The sequence below is a fragment of the Bos taurus genome, chromosome 6 (genome assembly GCF_002263795.3).
Source record: "Bos taurus isolate L1 Dominette 01449 registration number 42190680 breed Hereford chromosome 6, ARS-UCD2.0, whole genome shotgun sequence".
Classification (NCBI taxonomy): domain Eukaryota; kingdom Metazoa; phylum Chordata; class Mammalia; order Artiodactyla; family Bovidae; genus Bos; species Bos taurus.
The window spans coordinates 58,626,574-58,647,643 of NC_037333.1; the positions used below are offsets into that span (position 1 = coordinate 58,626,574).

The 21,070-nt window shown below is 37.7% G+C and overlaps 1 protein-coding gene across 12 annotated transcripts in view; it reads right to left on the reverse strand.

Moving 5' to 3' along the window:
• Nucleotides 1–3,166: 3,166 nt before the first annotated feature.
• Nucleotides 3,167–21,070, reverse strand: part of SMIM14 (small integral membrane protein 14) — a 144,576-nt gene continuing 126,672 nt past the window's right edge. For 11 of the 12 annotated variants that reach the window (XM_024993410.2, XM_005207893.5, XM_059887651.1 and 8 more), the window contains 3 exons: nucleotides 14,557–14,605; nucleotides 8,518–8,660; nucleotides 3,167–6,386 (listed from right to left, as the gene is read on the reverse strand). In XM_024993410.2, the coding sequence (XP_024849178.1) occupies nucleotides 6,354–6,386; nucleotides 8,518–8,660; nucleotides 14,557–14,605 (225 nt within the window). In that variant the 3' untranslated portion in view covers nucleotides 3,167–6,353. 12 annotated transcript variants of the gene reach the window in all.

Here is a 21,070-nt window from a genome sequence, read left to right on the forward strand (position 1 = left end):
CTATACAGATTTCTCAGGAGGCAGGTCAGGTGGTCTGGTATTCCCGTCTCTTTAAGAATTTTCCAGTTTGTTGTGATCCACACAGTCAAAGGCTTTGGTGTAGTCAATGAAGCAGATGTTTTTCTGCAACTCTTTTGCTTTCTCTATGATCCAGCAGACATTGGCAGGATGTTGATCTCTGGTTCCTCTGCCTTTTCTAAATCCAGCTTAAACATCTGGAAGTTCTCGGTTCACGTACTGTTGAAGCCTCACTTGGGAGAATTTTGAGCATTACTTTGCTAGCCTATGAGATGAGTGCAATTGTTCAATAATTTGAACATTCTTTGGCATTGCCTTTCTTTGGGATTGGAATGAAAACTGACCTTTTCCAGTCCTGTGGCCACTGCTGAGTTTTCCAAATTTGCTAGCATATTGAGTGCAGCACTTTCACAGCATCATCTTTTAGGATTTCAAATAACTCAACTGAAATTCCATCACCTCCACCAGCTTTGTTCGCAGTGATGCTTCCTAAGGCCCACTCGACTTCACATTCCAAGGTGTTTAATCACACTGATTCTGGCATGAAGGACAGCAGCTGGGCTTGCAGTTATCTGAATGCTTTGAGGCTATCAAGTTTTGTCTGCAAGTCTTACAGTTTCTTGTAGTTTCTGCATTATAATCTTGCTGTTACTTGTAGCTTTACTGAACAACTGTATTGAAATAAATGAAGGTAGTTGTAGAGATTGTTTGGCTTGCTCACACATGGAGCCAAGTTTAGGTGAAAGGTACAAATCAAGGCTTAGATCCCCTTCTACCTCCTTGTGTATTTCAGCAAAATACAGAAAAAAAGAATTAAAATGACATCAGTAGTACGGTTTCTGAAGTGGGACGGACACATATGAACCTATGTTAAGAAAGAGCATCAAGATTGCTTTGCACTGACTTCTAAAAGGAAAAAAAAAACATTTAAGATAGTATGCCACTTTTCAATATTCTCTTAGGAACATACAAGTAGTAAAGTTTAAAATTATAGGTCTAGGATTTGCTCATGGAGTGGACGGCTGCAGGTGTGTAGAAAATGAGATAACTAGAGGATGTTAGGGGACTGAGTATTGAAAGGGTTGTCTTCTTGGATACTGATACCAGAATCACCATAGAAGAATGCTGAAAAGACAGGCAGAAGTCCAGTGCTAAAATCTTCAAGGAGTGAGGAGTAATCCAGAGGTCTATAAATAACTGTGAAAGCTAGGGTAGAATACTCTAACAGCATGAGCTTCAAGAGTTGGAGAGTTTTAGGGAGGACAGAATGATAGCCTGGCTGTCCAAGAGAGAAAGTGGGAAGAGGTTCACTGTGTCTCCATTCCTTGGTCATTGGTCTGGAAAAGAAAACCGCTCTCACTCAAGAGGCAAGAGTTAGTACCCTTAAGAAGATACCATGTTTTGGGGAAGAGAATGTTCAGAGAAAGGGTTGAAAATATGGGGCTTTTGCAGATGATGACCCTTAAGTTTAGGAGGTTTGGGGCATGAGGAAAGGTATGAGATTGAATCAGCTGAGGGGGAATGAATGATGATGGCCTTGGAGTCTTGGACTTATGGAAGCCAATATAAACAGGGGTATAGGACATGACAGGATTAATCAAGGTAGTCTCTAAGGTGAATTACCACAGCCAGGCCATGAGTGTAGGGAGAGAGTAGGGAGCCTTGGCAAAAACATGTAGGTATCAGTGAGTCTTGCTGTCAGACACGATGATATTGGGGCTGAGGCCAATACAGGGGTGACCTCACTGTGGAGGGGTCTCTTTGGGTATCACCTGACAACTCTGCACATATTCTTATCTTCCATCTTAAAACAACAGGAATAGAAACTTCTTCTCGTCCCAGACCCACATCGCTCTGAAGTTACTACTCCATTTCTCTGCTCCCAATCACTGTAAACCCCCTCCAAAGAGTCACTTGTACTTGTCTCTCCTTCCTTACCCTAATTTCTTTCCTTAACTACTCCAAGCTGGGTTTTCATCATTACTCTAACAAAACATCTTTTCTCAAGTTCACTATGAATCCTTTGTCAAAATGTTTAACTCTCCACCTCGATGTTTTTTCTCAGTAGAATTGAACACCGCTGAGCCCTCCTCCCTTTAGAGATTTGCTTTCTTTCCAGGCTTCCAAGACTACATTCATATGGTTTTCTTCTTCTTTCACAGGGTGCTCCTTCTCAGTCTATTTCGTAGGTTCCTCTTTCAACCAGGGCTCTAAATACGTACCCAGGTCCAAGTCGAAATATAGTTGACATAAAGCATTATGTTAGTTTCAGGTATACCATGTAGTGATTTGACATTTATATACATGAAATCATCAGAAGTCTAGTAACCATCTGTTTTCAGTTATTAGACTATTATTGACCATAGTCCCTATGCTGTATATTACCTCCCTGTGACTTATTTATAACTGGAGGTTTTTGCCTGTTAATTTCCTTCAGCTATTTTGTCCTCCCCTGCTTCCCCACACCACCTCCCACCCCGCTCTCTCCCTTCTGGTGACCACCCATTTGTTCTGTGTATCTGTTTTCATTTTTTCTTAATATTTCACATATCAGTGAAATCATATGGTCTTTCTGACCCACTTCACTTAGCATAAAATATCCTCCAGATTCATTCATGTCACAAATGGCAAGATTCCTTTTCTTTTAATGGCTGAATAATATTCTATTCCATGTATACCACATCGTTATCTGAGCATCTGTCAATGAACACTTAGTTGCTTCTGTGATCTTTAGTATCTGGATGCACTCCAGGTCATGGAGCAAAAGCAAATTTTCACTTTTGTGTGTTTTCGGAACAGTTACATGTCTAGCTCCTTTTGGGTAACATATATCTGCTCATATAATTAACACTATTGGATAGCAAATGTCTGTCTACTGGACCTGTATTCTAGGAAGAAATAACAAAGGAAATGTAACTGCAATCTAATTTCCTAGAGATTCTTAGAATCCTTCTGAATACTGGCCCCAGACTGCTATTACATAAATATTCTTCGTATAACTCAAAGTTCTTCTTGCTCAGGAATGTCTTAGTTAAGGGTAAAAAAAATCTTACCAAAAAAAAACCCTGTTTAATAAAGGACTTTAACATTTTACTAGGCAAAAGATGCTTGCTTCTCTTCCCACAAAAATCAAACAGAAAACAGTGAGTGTTACTAATGTTTCCTATTTATTCATTAATAAAAAGTGCATAGTACAAGCCCTTTTTCCCAATCCAAGTACTCAGTAAAAGATTACAATAAACCCTGGATGGCACAGACATGATTTGTTTGGCATGATTTAAACATTTAAAAACAGCAGTTAACATTTGGTACATCACATGACCACTTTTGCTTTTAACAAAGTAATCATCAGACACAGTAACAAATACATATGACTTTTCATTTAGAAATGTTATAAAGTTAAGACTAAACCTACTATTGCAACAACAAAAATTTCACCCATTAATTTAAACTCTCGATTTCTCCTTCAAGTTGCTGTTTTGTGTCTTAAGCTGAGCTGGTCAAATTTTAGCACATATTCATTGACAGACTTTGATTCAGGGTGTGAGACTTCTGAGGTTCCTTTGAAAATATAAGATACAGATAATTTATAAACACTGTAACATCGCATATCACAAAGACACTAAAAGTAACCACTGAATGGCTGTAGTTAATAGTTACTTTAGAAACTCTCTCCAAGTAGTTTAAGTAAAATATGACTTGTTGAACATGGGATAGTGTTTGGATAGATACATCATAAAATCTTTTACTATACACAGTTCTAATGTTTTTTCCATGTGGAAAGCAAAACAAAACAAAACATTATTTTGCATAAAATAACATTAAATAACTCTAAAACAAAATAAACTATTAATGGCATTTGTGGGCTGTTTAAGAGCCAAAAGTGATTAAAATGTGAAGCTTTTTTCCAGACTATTTAAAAATTATTGTAGCCATAATTTAGGTGAATGTTTACAAGCCAAATAATGAGTAAGGGTGTGCTCAATACAGAATAATATAAATTACTAATTAGGTTAAAAGGAATACTTTATGTGCTACCCCATACTATCTTTGTTGGGAGGGCAGAGAAATTGTACAAGCAGAAAAACCAAGACTAAATACTTCACTAAGAACTTTTGTTATTAAATAGATGGTCCATATAGGAAAAGGTTAATATTCTAATGTAATGTCAATTAAGTATATGTGACAGAAATGAAGAACTAGGAATAAGAACCCAGATTTCCAGGTCTCTAGCTAATACTAGATATTGTTTCTAGGTCACAGCCACTTCCTTCAACCAAAGTCAATTCTTCTTTGTGGCTTACAGGGTCTTAGTTCCCTGATCAGGGATTGAACCTGGGCCCTAGGCAGTGAAAGCATTGAGTCCTAATCACTGGACCACAGGGAATTCCCCGAAGTCAATTCTTAGTTCTTTGTGAACCACAGATTCAGTGACACATCACTATCTCTTCCAGAGACTAGCTTTCTAGCAGCTTAAACAGCAGACCGTTACAAGATATGTACTAGCCTTCAAAGTTCAGGGGTGAGGGCAGAAAAAGAAATGATTACAGGGATTCAGCTCCATCTTAGGCCATTCCTGCCCTTTCTGCTTTAAAAGCTATGAAGCTGAGAAGGCTTTTAATAGGCCATATTGAGAGGAAAAACCTTAAATCTATGGTGTTCTTTTACCCAGGATTTGACTTACCTGTGTTATGACACCCCTCGATTAACACAAGTAATTAACAGTAGGTTATTTTATTTCAAGAAAAGTTGAGCACAAAGCCAAGATGCACAGGAGGAATGCAAGCATTCGATATCAGGTTATATAATGAAATGAAGCCCTTACAGTGTTTATAGCCTAGAACAGAATCATAATAAAGGAGAAAAATACCCTACAAGTGTCACGTAATTGTATCAGAAACTCTATTAAACAGTACAATAATATGGAGAAGTTTATTCAATTCATACAAGTAATTTCTCAGATCTATACAGTGAAAAGCTAAACTGATCTGGGAGGTGGAGCATCCTTACATTGACAGCAAAATATCTTCTAGCCCCCATAAATCATCTGCAATCATTTGTTAGAAAAAAATTCTATAACCACACAGGTCATGCAGACTTTTTATGCCATTTGTATTCATTTTCTTTCAAACTGAACAAGAACAAATGAAACCTTTTACATTTTTATTCATTTCAAAATTTTCCTTATATTAGTGCTCCTCCCCACCCCAATCCATCCTATTACCAAACAAGAATGAGACAGAGATTGAGAAAAAATATCCTTGATTGTTTCTCATTTTCCTCCTTTTCCCTTGGAGTAAACCAAGAATTCATTAAATATTTTTTAAAGTCAGAAAGATAACAAGACTCTAAAATTTTTCTTCCAAAAAAAAAAAGAGAGTAAGTAAATAGCATTCAAATGTCAGTAATCAAACAGGCCCCCAAGACAGCTTTAAGATCGTTTCATTTAACAGGGAAGTTTACAACACAAAAGCAGCTTCCTGAGAGGCACCCACTTTAAAAATAAGTTATAGCTTAAATTATTACTGTATAGATTATACCTGGCAAAGGTAGAAAGAATTAAATTTTTTCCTCCTTTCATGAACTGTGTAATAAGGCTAGTGTGCAGAGGCTTACAAATTTCATATAATGGACTGTAAATCATCCACCATATTTAAATCATGTTTATTTAAAGTTTTCTTAATATTAGACATTTTATGGGAATAAAAACTTAGTAAACAGTTATTTCATTTCTTTTCTCCTCTTCTTAGCCACATAAATCATCTGTAGTGGATGATACAGATTTCAGCTGTAATTTGTAAAATATTCCAAAAGTTGTCACAGTCCTAAGAACTAGAGAAAACTGCCATCCACAAATAAACTACCAAGGTAAATATAAATACAGTGTGGTTCTAATCTTCTTTCATACAATCTCAGGTAACCCCAAATACCTTTATAAATACCTTATTAAAAAAACAATTTTTAAACCCATTGAAACTACTTAAAATATTTAAATGTAGAGATCTCAAATTTCCTTCTATCAGGCCGGAAATTACCACAAAAATTATGATCACAGTTACAAACAGAACGAATGGAATGTTTAAGTTCAGGATAACCAAAAAAGCCCCATGTAACTTTTTAATGTAATCATTTACTCAAATATAGGAAAGGTGATGACACAGGAAGCAAAAATAAGCTCGCAAGTGAAATTTCTAGAAGCTCATGAAAACAATACCATCCCATACTGCAGATGCAAAAGAAAAAACAGTTCTAATGGGGTTAAGAGTACTCTGGTCATCTTCGTTCATTTGGTCGTGCAAGGTGTTAAACTATTTTCACTTCCCATATCCACAAAGTTAGTCCACAGGAGGGGCTGGTGGATCTTGTCCCTGACATCAGAGAGAGAGAAATTATGAAATTGACTTCTTAAATTCCCCAGTGCAACCAATCTAACACATACAGTAAGAACTGAGCAGCGATGGCCCTCAACTTCCCATCCTAAATCATATACTTATTTGGACTTCTATGTTTCTGCACAAGAGAGCACTGTGATTCACCAACATTTATCTTTCTTTGTAGTAAGGAAAAAAAGAAAATTTTGTAACAGTGATATTGACTTAGGTGAAAGTGCTCTCCCTGACAGCTCCAGAGGTGATATTTAAACCAGTTAAGGTAGTCTCATCCTTCTTGCTAATAAGGTGACTGAGTACAGTACAATTAAAATGAAGCTAAGGACTTGTATTTCTCTCTACAGAACATCTGTCAGTGAGGAAATAGGTGGCTCCAGCTCCTACTGGTAGCTGTCCTACAGGGACCAGAAAGGGAGCCTACCTTGGAATAAATAATGGTCTGAGGAAGAAACTAGGTCTCTAATGAACTGTTAAAACTTTCTAAACACTGACCCTCCCTCTGGATTTCTTGATATGTACACCAATAAAGCCAATTACTTAAACCAGGCTGAAATGATTTTTGTTACTTATAATAGAAAGCATCTGAACTGTAAAGGAAAGAGCAGAGCTTTTAGGAACCTTTAGCAAGATTCCACTTATTTATTACTCTGATATGCTATATGAAACCCCAGATGAGGATAATCAATTTTTCTGCTTGGAATTGGTCAATATGTCTTCATGCTTATTCACAGAGCTGTGGGACTACCACTCCTAGAACTGCTGGTCTACAATGAACTAAGGTTCAGGGGATGGTAATCTTGCATTTCTGTCACTTTTAAATGGCTTCTAATTTAGCTCCAAACATTGAGGATGTTGCTCTTTGATATGAAAGTAACAAAACTGTACATAGAAAGAAAAAAGGCTAGGGAGAAAGCACTTTATCAAGACAACATACAAGCTGTTTTATGGATACACTCCTCCTCTCCAAGAAAACCTAAAAATAAGGCATTTTATATAGGGCTAATGACAGCTTCTTTCTTAACTAAAGTCAGCATGTACATATCTAAATGTTCCAGTCCCAAAGCACTGACCAATTAACGTTGCATATTTGCTTTCTCCTATATAAGCAACTGGTCTAGTTAAACTTCTTTTTAATATTAGCAACACAAGATTGGGGGAAAGAAGCAATTATTTTAGGCTGAAGAAGGGAACTAGTGGGATAATTTGGTGTCATCAAGTGAATCCACCATGGAAACAGTTTTAAAGAGATAATACCCAAATGAAATGAGAAAGAAAAAAAGTATAAATATTGGCTCTGAAAAGAAAAAGAATCCTTTAATGGAGGCTCTATTAAAGACGGTAATCAAAAACTCCCTGTTGGGTCACTATATTGTATTTTTCATTTAGGTTCTAAAAATTGTTATAATCATGATATCAAAATTTATCAACATAAATGATTCCTACCATTCCTTTTGCCAGCTCAGCTGACCTATTGAGATGCAGAACTGTCAGAATGAATTTGAGAGAAATAGGATGGGAAAGCAGGTTGAGCCAGATGGGCTCTGTGTCTCTGCTATATTTGACATCTAGGACAGAAGGGGAGAAAATGGAGAGAGAGAGAGTGAATGAGTGAGAGACAGAGTGTGTGTGTGTGTGTGTGTGCGCACATGCAAGTGTGTGTGCACGCACGCAAGTGTGTGTGTGTGTGTGTGCACGCGTCCGCCCAAGTAGGGACATTTGAACTGTAGCTAGTAAGAGTATCTATGAACCTTGGGACATGAGAGGCAAGGGATCAACTGTGAGGTGGACAGAACTAGAAACTGGAGGACTGAGATTTGAGAACTATCACTGTGGATTATCATGAACTGGACCATTTTTTACGTTTCTTGTATGAGTAAACATTGAAATTCATCTTAAAATGATGTGGGGGCTATTGGTCTGTACTTCTCTATGTGTAACGCCATGAAAACTAAGCCATTTGGAATTGCAAGACTTACTGGAACTACATAGGAAGAATTTAATTTACTCTATGAGCTAAATCTTCCTTTTGCTAATTTAGATATTTCAGTCAAAACAACTCCACCCCTTTCCCAGACTACACCCCAAAAGATCTCTAATCCACAACACTTACATTATGAGGACTGGCTGGTTTTCCAGTTAGGTTGGATCCTCTTAGATTAGGAGGTCTCAACAGAAACAAGATCACTGCAATAACCATCCAGGCCATCAAGATCATGGTAATACTGATGCCATTATCGCTAGAGGGTCCTGGCACTAAAGACAAACAGAAAATGTATTTGCAACAAAAACTGTTGAATAATTACCATGTTGTTAGTAAATGTAAAAACAAACTTTAATGTTTAAATAACTTCAAAATTGTATTAATATAAAAACTATTAATAATTTTAAGAATTATTAAATATTTACATCTTCAATTTCCCTTTCCTCCTGTGAGAAAATCTAAATGGTAAATGGTATAAAATAGTCATAAGCCAGAGACTATTAAATAAAGATTCTTAATAGTATAGTAGTTCTTAATAATTTGGGGTAATAGAATCCTTTGAGAATTTGATAAAAAAAAAAGACTCCACTATAAGAATCCATGTATACACATTTAACAATTTTGTATATATTAATAATTGCAACAGATTCATGGCAATTCATAGCTATACTGAGATCTGCAGAACCCAGGTTAAGACCACTTGATATACAGAAAAGCCATGCTAGGGGAGAGGGGATTATGCATTTTAATTACAGAAGCATCCTGAAAAAACAATAGAGCTTAAGGAAAAGGGGACATCTCAGTTGTGAATTAAAGATCCCTTTAATGACATTTTCAAACAAAGAGATTAATTTGGCCTTGTTTTGGAAAAAGAATTTGGATTCAGATCTAGCTATTTCAAAGTCTATGCATTTATCCAGAGGGAAAAAAATCAGGTCTGTATAGCTATCAGTCCCTCACGGCAGCCTTATCTTATTTATTTCAGAATAATAAGTACCTGGCTCATGGAACAAGCTTAACAAATTTATAATATATGAAATGCGTATTAGAGAACTCAACGTATCAGAAATGAAAATTCTAGATGAGATTTCTAGAGAAAATAGTATCTATAGGTGGTTACTGTCAATTTTAGTTTTTAAATACCACTCAAATCTGTCCACTTGCAGCTCCACACCCACACTTGTTCAAGCTGCCATCACTTCTTGTCTGGTGTACTGCTATGGCTTCTTAACCAACCTCCTCATACTTACTCTTGACTCCTTTAATTCTATCCTTTAAGCTGCTTCAAGAGTGATTTTTTAAAAAAAGCAAAATATTATCTATTATTTTTATTACTAAATAATAGTTAAAAGTTGAGCGGCTACTTTGAACCAGGCATTATCTCTCTTAATCCCTTTTAACAATCTTTTTATTTTTATTCTGGCTGAGCCTAGAGACGTGTGGGATCTTGGTTCCCAGCTTCCCAGACCAGGGATGGAACCCAGGTCATCAGCAGTGAAAGTGCTGAGTCCTAACTACTGGACCTCCAAGGAATTCCTTAGCAATCTTATTTTATGGCAGGTATATAATATCTTTCATTTTATAGATGAGGAATCTGGGGAATGGAGGGTTAAATCCCAATGTCATACAGTCGGCATGTGGCAAAGCTGCAGTTTAAATACAGTGGTCCCATTCCAGGGTCTGTGCTCTTAACCTCTTTACTATGTCATAATCTCTGACAGTATCACATAGAAGACAGGCCCCTGAAAATTATTACTCCTGTGGGTAGTAAAATTGGCAAATACAGATTTTAAAAGGATTTTTGATAAATTTACAACTAGCTGTTAGAGTATATAAAGGTAGTCAAAGAAAGAGAACTGTGCTGTCTACATATGATTACTTCATATAGTGCACCACTCAGAAGTAAAATGCTGCACTGGTTAGACCTCAAGTGTAAGCCCAATGCCAATTCAGTGTAGAAAATGGGTCCCTTGCTTTTTGATGCTCTTCACGAGTAAAGGACTGTGAAGTTTCAGATAGTTAAACCTCTGATCCCAAGTTTGCTAATGCCTAGTTCTAGACAAAGCAAACGTGGTAAAATGCTCACTCTCTGTGTGAGACTCTCATGGTGCTAACATGACTCCTAGTCCCCCGATGTTGTCTCCTAGCTTGGTTCCTACCGCAGCCTCTCCTTCCTGCACGCTGCTGCTGAAAAAGTCTGCTTACGACACTGCTCTTCACACCCCTCTGCTGACTAACCCAGTGACTCACTCTCCACTGTCTACTGCTTTGACTCTGAATGCTTCAGCCTGGCCTTTCCTCATAAGACGTGGCCCTACTCATCAATGTTACCTCTTACCATTTCTCAGAAAAATCATCCTCTGCCCTAGTCAACCTCACTCCTTCTTCCTCCTTTATCCAGTGGATCCCTGACTTGCCTGCCCAACAGAATAGCCTGTGACAACATCAACGTCACCATTTCTAAGGCCCTGCCTCATATCATCTCATTCAGGAGCACCTCCGGGGTGGGGTCAGGAACCAACAATATTTTTAAAGCTTTCCAAGTGACTCTGATGCAATAGTTCAATGCTAGTTTGGCTGCCATTCATCAACTTCGCAAACTCTGTCCTTCTGGGGACTCATTATTTTTCCCAGTCTGGCATGATCTCATTTAACTCATTCAACAACATCCTACAACCTGCTCTCGTCTGGTGAAAAAAAGCTCCATTTTCTCTGCCCATTCTTTCCTTTCTTCTCTAGACTAGGGTAGCATTTCTAGTTTGAAAGAACAGTTTCCTACTTCTCCTAATTAGTTCATTAACTTTTTAAAAATGAGACTATCTCATAGCTGTTTGACTTTACCTCCCCTTAAATAAATAATCCCTGTGCCTCGATTTTTTTTACCTGTGAAATGGCAATATTACCACCATCTCACAGAACCGTTGTGAAGACGGAAATGATCAGTACACGAAAAGGAGCACAGTACCTGGAACACAATAGGTATTCGATAAACATCAGCCATTACTGATCTGTGCTCTAGCTGATATGTCCATTACATAGACATACTCTGCAGGGTTATTAACAAAAAGCTGAAAACAGACCTAAACATTTGCCAAGAGCATCCAATTAAGAAATTATGGTATGTGGGGGTTGGGGTGAAGCTGTAACACAATGGTGAGGTTTACATGAGACAAGCAACAAGCTATTTCTTGACAGAGGGGAAAAAACAGGTGAAAAACAGTGTGTACTAAGAAAGGGGGGTGGCAAATAATAAATATTTGCCTGTATATGCACAAAGAAATTGTGGAAAGATACCCAGAAGGCCAATAATACCCAGAGACAGGACCTGGATAGATGGGAGAATATGAGCAGGAAATCATCTTTTCACTATATACTAATTAACTGCTTGAGTTTTGAACCACGTATTTTGGGATTAGAGATACCGGATACCTGAACTGACTTAGGCTTCTTCATGAAGTCTCAGAACATATAAGCTACTCAAGCTCCCTGGCACTGCATGCAGCAAATACAAACAAGTATCAGGAGCAGCTGTTGTAAAGTCAACAGGGAGAAGGGAAAGAGCCTTTACATGATCTGGCCACTATGGTTTTTATTGTGATAACTTTTTGGTACTAAATATTCTAAACATTAATATAGTACCAAATAATCTGATATTAAAGAAGTACAATCACATGGGGGATATAAAACCTGTTCTCTTCACTGCCTAGGAATTATTTGCCTTAAGAGGATAAATACTTTTTACTCTATGGTCTAGAAAAATGTCACATCATAAAAATGTAAAAGGATTTTGTACAGTAAAATACACTGTTGCATTCTACTCAATGGTTAAGTCTTTGGTTACAAGAAAAAGTAAGTATTATAATCAAGTAAGATGTCAAACGGGATAGTCACAGTGACGCTATTAACTTAGTTGGACACAAGGAAGATGATAAAGAGAGAGGATCTAACAGCTGACAGATCCTGAGGGATTATTTCTCTAAACTTATATAGACGGCCAATGATCTAGTCATTCACGCCTATGAGACGGAACCTCCATAAACCCCCTGAATGATGGGGTTCACGGAGCTTCTGGGCCAGGGCACACATGGAGTTAGCCGGGAGGACGGTGCACCCAAGAAGACAGGGAGGCTCTGCACCCCTTCCCCTGGTACCCTGCCCTACGCACCTCTCCCATTTGGTTGTGGCATCTTTTATAATAAACTGGTAACAGTAATTTAATTATTTTCCTCCATTCTGTTAGCCATTCTCACAAGTTACTGAAACAGAAGCGGGGTTGTGGGGACCCCTGATTAATACATATACTTTATATATGAGCATTAGCTCGTTGCTGAAGATTTAAAATACACAGAAAAATAATTACATATCACTCAGAGGAAACAACTGCTTAAACCACTTAAAGACATGGCTGTTAGAAAGGATTTCCACCAAATGCTAAAAGGACTGGGGTGAGCAGAGCGGGTGGTGGACAACTGGCCAAGATAACTGAATTAATACTCAAGCTCTAGAGTCTTGCTTTTATGTTTGGATTAAAGAAGTGAAATTTCACCCACAGAAATAGGAGTATATTTGGTTTACAGGTGGGGCTGGCTCAAGGGTCACAAACATCATAGATACAATAAATTTATTTTTTCCCCCATAAGAAGTTCAATGAGATTAATTTCAACAAGAAGAACAGGTTTTAGTTTTTCTGCTGAGGCAAAAATCTGAGCTGCTTATCAGAGGGAACACTCTAGGTTAGTGAATGCTGCTGAAGAGGCAACGTGAAGAAACCTGGAGTGGGGGACTGATCACCACCCATCATGCCCCAGACCTAATGGAACGTCTGTCCATTACTTTCTTGCCCAGAGGCGTATGGTTATTGTCCTGTTGCACCAAACGACTACCTTCTGACAAAGCTTCTACTTTGAGCCAGGCACTGTACTAGCTTCTATTTCTCTAAGTTGTTGCATTTACAGAATTTGATGGGATGCCCAGTTCACACAGTATTAACAGTAATTAATAATGTAGTAACGAGCCTCTTTATAATGATACCTTACTGTGTTTTGCTTTAGCTTCATATACATAATAAAGCAGCACTCAGCTTCAGAGATATGAAGTACAAGCAACTAGCCTACTAATTAGTGCAATTTGGCAATATGTCAAAAGCCTTAAAATGTACATAAGGATGTTTATTTAAATATTATTTATTATAGCAAAAATATATTAGTAATCTAAGATTCCAACAGAAGGGAATTATTTGAACACTGGTACATCCTCATAATGAATTATTATTTAGTAAATATTTTTAAGGTAAATACATGTTGATATAGTCACAACATAGTAGTGAAAACCAACATATACAAAGTGACCCCATTTTTGTAAGTATATATGAATGGAATTGTGCCAGGCTTCACCATCCTGTGAATGTCATACTTCCATTCCTATGGTCAAATTATTATGGTACAGGACTGGTTTGGCTATGATTTCCCCTCAAAGTATCCCTCAGGTTATTTCTGCCCTGAAAAAAGATGCCTCATATTAGGGCCACCAAAGTCCGCCAGCTACATTCACCATGCAGGATCCACCTTCCTACACTGATTCTCACTTTATCATCACCACTGCCTCAAAAGTCACGGAGAAACCTCCCCACTGTCCATACCCTCTTGAGACTACGAATGTCAGAGCCAAGGGAATGATTCCAACGGCTCCCAAAGCTTCCAAACCTTGGCAAAAAATGGCCTCCCCTTCCTGCGCTCACAAACTCTCAAAGTTTTCAATGGATGCAGACAGATGCTAGGGAAAGAGTGAGGGGTTTGTGCTAAAGCCCCGGTGTTCAGTTCAATGAGCCCAAGGTGCCCGGTTCCTCACATATTTGCCCAAAAAAAAAGGTCTGCGAGGGTTTACACCAAGTTGTCAACAATGGTCATCTTTTATTATTCTGGAACTTTTTCTTTATTTGTATCTGTGGTTTTATGATTTTATTCAATGAACCAGTTCTGATTTCGTGGCAGGACCAAAAAACACATTTTTAACTTAAAAAATTAAGTATTTTAAGTAGGAGATATGTTACTGAGAGTCATTTCCTTAAACAGCAAACTGTAAGAATAATTTCTGGCAAATGTTCAGTCGTATTCTGATCTCTAATTGTGCCCCCAATGCCAAGCGTCCTCCTGTCCCATCATTACTTACATTCCTGAAGACATTCTGTGTCTGTGCAGTAGGACTGGGACTGCCTCAACTACAATGAATAAGAAAAAAGGAAATTAGCCACCAGACTTACCAAAATGGATACTACTTATCAGAAAGATCATGCTTTGTTTTTGTTTTTGTTTCTTCCGTTTCTCCTCTCTTTATTTTTTTTTAATTTTATTTTTAAACTTTACAATATTGTATTAGTTTTGCCAAATATCAAAATGAATCCACCACAGGTATACCTGCGTTCCCCATCCTGAACCCTCCTCCCTCCTCCCTCCCCTCCCTCCCCTCCCCTCCCTCTGGGTCGTCCCAGTGCACCAGCCCCAAGTATCCAGTACCGTGCATCGAACCTGGACTGGCGACTCGTTTCATACATGATATTATACATGTTTCAATGCTATTCTCCCAAATCTCCCCACCCTCTCCCTCTCCCACAGAGTCCATAAGACTGATCTATACATAGGTGTCTCTTTTGCAGTCTCATACACAGGGTTATTGTTACCATCTTTCTAAATTCCATATATATGCGTTAGTATACTGTATTGGTGTTTTTCTTTCTGGCTTACTTCACTCTGTATAATAAGTTCCAGTTTCATCCATCTCATTAGAACTGATTCAAATGTATTCTTTTTAATGGCTGAGTAATAGTCCATTGTGTATATGTACCACAGCTTTCTTATCCATTCATCTGTTGATGGGCATCTAGATTGCTTCCATGTCCTGGCTATTATAAACAGTGCTGAAATGAACATTGGGGTACACGTGTCTCTTTCCCTTCTGGTTTCCTCAGTGTGTATGCCTAGCAGTGGGATTGCTGGATGATAAGGCAGTTCTATTTCCAGTTTTTTAAGGAATCTCCACACTGTTCTCCATAGTGGCTGTACTAGTTTGCATTCCCACCAACAGTGTAAGAGGGTTCCCTTTTCTCCACACCCTCTCCAGCATTTATTGCTTGTAGACTTTTGGATCGCAGCCATTCTGACTGGCGTGAAATGGTACCTCATAGTGGTTTTGATTTGCATTTCTCTGATAATGAGTGATGTTGAGCATCTTTTCATGTGTTTGTTAGCCACATGCTTTGTTTTTTAATGAACGCTACCACACTATCTATTATACCTTCAAAATCAAATATCAGATAAAAACACAGAATATATATAGGTCCTGATCAGTTTGGTGGGATTTTTTTCTCCTCAACATAATACTCAAATATACTGTGCTCTGGTGCAATTCACCTACTTAAATTAGGAATTTTAAAGTTACTTGTGACAGAAACTCCTACTGCCATATGTTATTAAACTTACCAAAGGAAAAGCACTTAACCATAGAGGACAGCTACTGAAGAAAGAGTAAACTTTGTTAACAAGATTTTTTTCTCACTTAAAATTAGAAGCAAAGAGAGAGAAAAATAGGTTCTCTTTATAGAAAAGGCCTTTTGAAAGAAAGGAATTTTTTTTTCCTTTTAGCTTACATCTGCATAAATAGTAGTTGGATAAATAAGAAACTAATAAAAATGATACCACAGGGATTGGGCAGTGGGTTGGAGGAGTAGAGCAGGTTCTGATGAGATGGGATTTGAAGTTTTCATTGTCTATCTTAACATAATTTCATTTTGGAACCATATGATTATGAATTTTAAAAGATAACTGGAAAGAAAAGACCCATCTATCAGTAAACAGACATCATCCTTTTACGAATGTTCCCCCCATGCTGAGGCCTTTTAGGATGTTTAAAAATGATAATCTCATATATCTTAAAAGAGATGATAAACAGAATGAGCATGCAACTTTTCAATTCAGCCTCATTACTTTATAATCACACCCTCTCTCCATTAAAGCAGGTTAACGTCACTTGCAATTATTGAGGGAAGCCACTCCATGGCAGTCGTGTTTAGCTGGACTCTGAAGAAAGACAGATCTTGATTTAAAGTCAGGCTCTGCAACTTTCTAGAGTTTCAAGACCTTTGGCAAATTTTTTAACACCTTTAAGCTTTAGTTTCCTCATGTGGTAAAATGAGGATACTGCCTATATCTGAATACAGGTAAGAATTAAATACACAGCCCATATGAAATGGAGTGACAACCCAAGAAAGAAGAAATGTTAGCTATTATTATTACCATGCTAGACAAATTATGACCTCATCTAAAACAACAGAATAAATCATCTTATAAATTGCTAAGATGATCAGACTTGTTTTTCTGTATACCATTAAAAATAGTTTTATTTGAATTAGAATGGGAAAACAGATCTTAATTATTGTAAAAAAAATATTCTGGATACTTTAAACCTTCCTAAATATGCAAAGAATCAATTCAAAAACCCTTTTATACATTCTACAGCTATTATCAAAAAGACAGTAAATAATGAGAGCTGGTGAGGATGTGGAGAAAAGGAAACCCTTGTACACCATCGGTGGAAATAAAAATTGGTAGCAACCACTATGGAAAACAGTACGGAAGTTCCTCGAAAAGTTAAAAACAGAACTACTATATAAAGCAAGCAGTTCCACTTCTGGGTATTTACCTTATGAAAACAAAAACACTAACTCAAAAAGATACATGCAACTGCATGTTTTTATGTAGCATTATTTGCAATATCCAGGATATAGAAATAACCTCTAAGTGTCAACTGATGGATGAATGGATAAAGAAAACACACACACACAAGTAATACAGGAGTATTATTCAGCCATAAAAAAAGAATGAAATCTTGCCACCTGCAACAATATGGATGGACCCCAAGGGCATTATGCTAAGTGAAGTAAGTCAGAAAAAGATAAATACTGTATGATTTCACTCATATGTGGAATCTAAAAACAAAAATCTCATGAATATAGAGAAGAGACTGGTGACAGCCCGAGGCAGGGGAAGAAGGGGAAGAAGGGAAAATGGGTGAAGGAGGTCAAAAGGTGCAAATGTCTAGTTAAAAGAAACATCAGTAAGTTATGGGTATGTAACATACAGCATGGTGACTATAGTTAATACTGTAAACAAATTATACATTCTAAAGAAATTGAAAAAAAAGACTTCTAGCCCCTTGGGTCACAAATCAGACCTAATGAATCTCCTACTTTGTGTATATTCTGTTTAAGTTTTACTAATTTTTTCCCAATAAGTAATATGTATATACAATACGGAATTCAAAAGTACAAAAAGATACTCCATGCATGGTAAATCTCTCACTCTCTCCTAACCTTCAGTTCAGTTCAGTCACTCAGTCGTGTCCGACTCTATGCGATTCCATGAATCACAGCACGCCAGGCCTCCCTGTCCATCATCAACTCCCGGAGTTCACTCAAACTCATGTCCATCAAGTCGGTGATGCCATCCAGCCATCTCATCCTCTGTCATCCCCTTCTCCTCCTGCCCCCAATCCCTCCCAACATCAGAGTCTTTTCCAATGAGTCAGCTCTTCGCATGAGGTGGCCAAAGTACTGGAGTTTCAGTCCGTTCTTTGAAAGGACTGATGCTACAGTCCTTTCAAAGAACACCCAGAACTGATCTCCTTCAGAATGGACTGGTTGGATCTCCTTGCAGTCCAAGGGACTCTCAAGAGTCTTCTCCAACACCACAGTTCAAAAGCATCAATTCTTCGGCGCTCAGCTTTCTTCACAGTCCAACTCTCACATCCATACATGACCACTGGAAAAACCATAGCCTTGACTAGATGGACCTTTGTTGGCAAAGTAAGCCTCCACAAAACTCAGGGATTTTTGTGAATCTCGCTAGAGATGTCCTTACATTTTTATAAGCATATGTATCTTTTCCTATTACTCCTCCTCCACCTCTAAGTAGATTATGTAAAATATAAAGGTTTATTAGGTAAAAAGTGTCACTGGGTAGGACAAACACTATCTAATCACTTAAGACATCAAATAAGGAGTAAAAAGAACTTTTGTGGGTTTAATATTTAGCAACCACACAGCATATCCCCAAACCTACAGCTCTGATTGAAATGACCAATGAATGATCACTTCTTTGTACATTATGTAACTCAAATGCCGGCTCTGGCTTCTGGCTATAGCTCTACTAGAACTGCTGCCCTTGTCCTGAGGTCTGACTTGCTGGCTAACTGGAGCTCAATGACATCTACAAATAACATGATTTCCATGTGAAAAGCCCTCAGATCCATTTCCTCACAGATTTACTTCAATGGAGGGCTGCATCACCAGCTCTAGGCTTCTTCTTCATGCCTGCATCAGTCCCATCCTCCTGCTTCAACGTGGGTCTGCCAGAGAAGATGCTCAGTGTGTTCTTTTTTGATGTTCCAGCGATGATGCAGGTCAGAGTTTCACCCCACACCCTTGCAGTGGTTTTGTAGTCTATAGCAAGGTCACCAATCTACAACCTGCAGGCTGGAGGCCTATTTTCAAAAATGGTTTACTGAACCATAGCCACATCCCTCTGTTTACATATTATCTGTGGCTGCTTTCACTAAAACAGATGAGTTTAGTAGCTGCCATAGAGACTCCAAGCCTAAAATATTTACTATCTAGCCCTTAAATCATTCAACACTACTTATAATGACATCAGGTAAAGCCATTAGGAACCACCGATGAAAGAAAAGAAAAAAGAAACATTTTTGTGTATCTATATACAAATGCTCATTTTAAAATGTGAGATTCTCATTAATTATGTCTAGTTATAATGCAACAATCATTTATATTCACTTATTCATTCAAAATGTTTACTAAATGCTTACTATGTGCCAAGTACAGTTCCAGGTACTGATGATATGATGTGAAAAGGACAAAATTTCTACTCTTAAAGGTCACACAGTCTTGTGGGGAAAATCAGACAACTAAGAAATATAAAAATGTCAAAGAGTCCCAGAGAGAATGAAAATATGGCATACAAGGGCAATCCAGCAGCCACTTTAAATCAGGCACACAGAGGCAGGAACACTTATGGGACTATCCCTATGACAGTAACAGTAAAGAACAAGGACATGAGAATTCAGGAGTTCCAGACAGAATAACAACTAGGAAAGGCCCCTGGATGAAAAGGTATCTGGGAGTTGGTGTTGAGGAACCACGAGGCCACTGTGTCTGGGGCATACAAGCAATACTATTCAGCTGCTGGATTTAGTCAACCTCACGCTCTTTGTACATGCACAAGTCAGCACACGTTGCTGTTAATGACATTAGTCTGACTGCCTCTAATTCTAAGATAAATAACAGATACTGATATGTTTAATCAATGTGGAATAGGAGTACCTTATTATTATCATATTAGAAGTACATTTAAATACAAATACATTTTAATGATATGAATTTATAAATATTACTTTAAATTATAATTTAAATAATTATTTGTATTACAGTATAATACAAGAAACATTACAGAATACTTAGGAATTAATGTGGATTAATTCTCTGCCTAGTACAATTATCATTATGTTTTCTAGTCTTAAAATATGCAAGTTTCACATAATCACAATCAATCACCAAGGTTCCTCGTGGCTTAATCGGTAAAGAATCTGCCTGCAGTGCAGGAGACCCAGGTTCAATCCTTGGGTGGGAAAGATCCCCTGGAGAAGGGAATGGCAATCCACTCCAGCATTCTTGCCTGGAGAATCCCAGGGAGAGAGGAGCTTGGCAGGCTACAGTCCAAGGGGATGAAAGAGTTGGACACGATTGAGCAACTAAATCACACATAACTACAACCAGTATAATAACAAATATTTACTAGGAACTTTCATGTGGTAGGGACTATACTAAGAATTTAGATAATCCTCACACTCACTAGAGGAGGCAGGGGCTATTATTCCTTCTTTATAGATGAAGAAATTTGAATTTGGAGGAGGTTAGCTAATATATCCAGTACTAACTCTGAAGTAGAGATTTTTAAGCCCAATTCTATTTTACTTTACAATGTACAAAATGTTGTATCATAATTTTTATTAACATATCATTAGACTGAAACATTGTGTAACCAGCCACAATTTTGAATGGTTACAAAATATTCCAGTGAATTGATATACAACTGATATACAATTGAACAGAAGCAAATTCAGAGTAAGGTGAAAATGACCGTATCTAATTATCTAACGGCCTCTAAGATTAACATAGCCAATGTTTTCCTTCAGCACTAAAAGAGATCTCTTCCTTTCGGTATCACTACATGGAATAAGCTTCCTTTTGGGACTATGATAAAAACAGTAATGTATAATTTGTGCTGCTATACAAATTTCTAGAAAATTAATTCACTCACATACAATTGACAAATATAGAAATTATGTCAGTTTTATGTGGTAGCTATGTCGATTTAGAACTGATTTTTTTCTAGGTAAGGGAAGCCAGAAAGTGGGAAGTCAAATTACAACTCATGCCTTGCAGAAAGAAGCCCTTTCAGCTTTAATAAAAATGTTAAAAAGTGCCTGCACACACACACACACACACACACACACACACACAAGACCAAGAATGAAAAGAAATTATTCACTGAGAATCCGGCTGACTGAAGCACCATGTCTCCAGTCCAAGCTGCAGCGAGTCTTTGGGACATTCCAC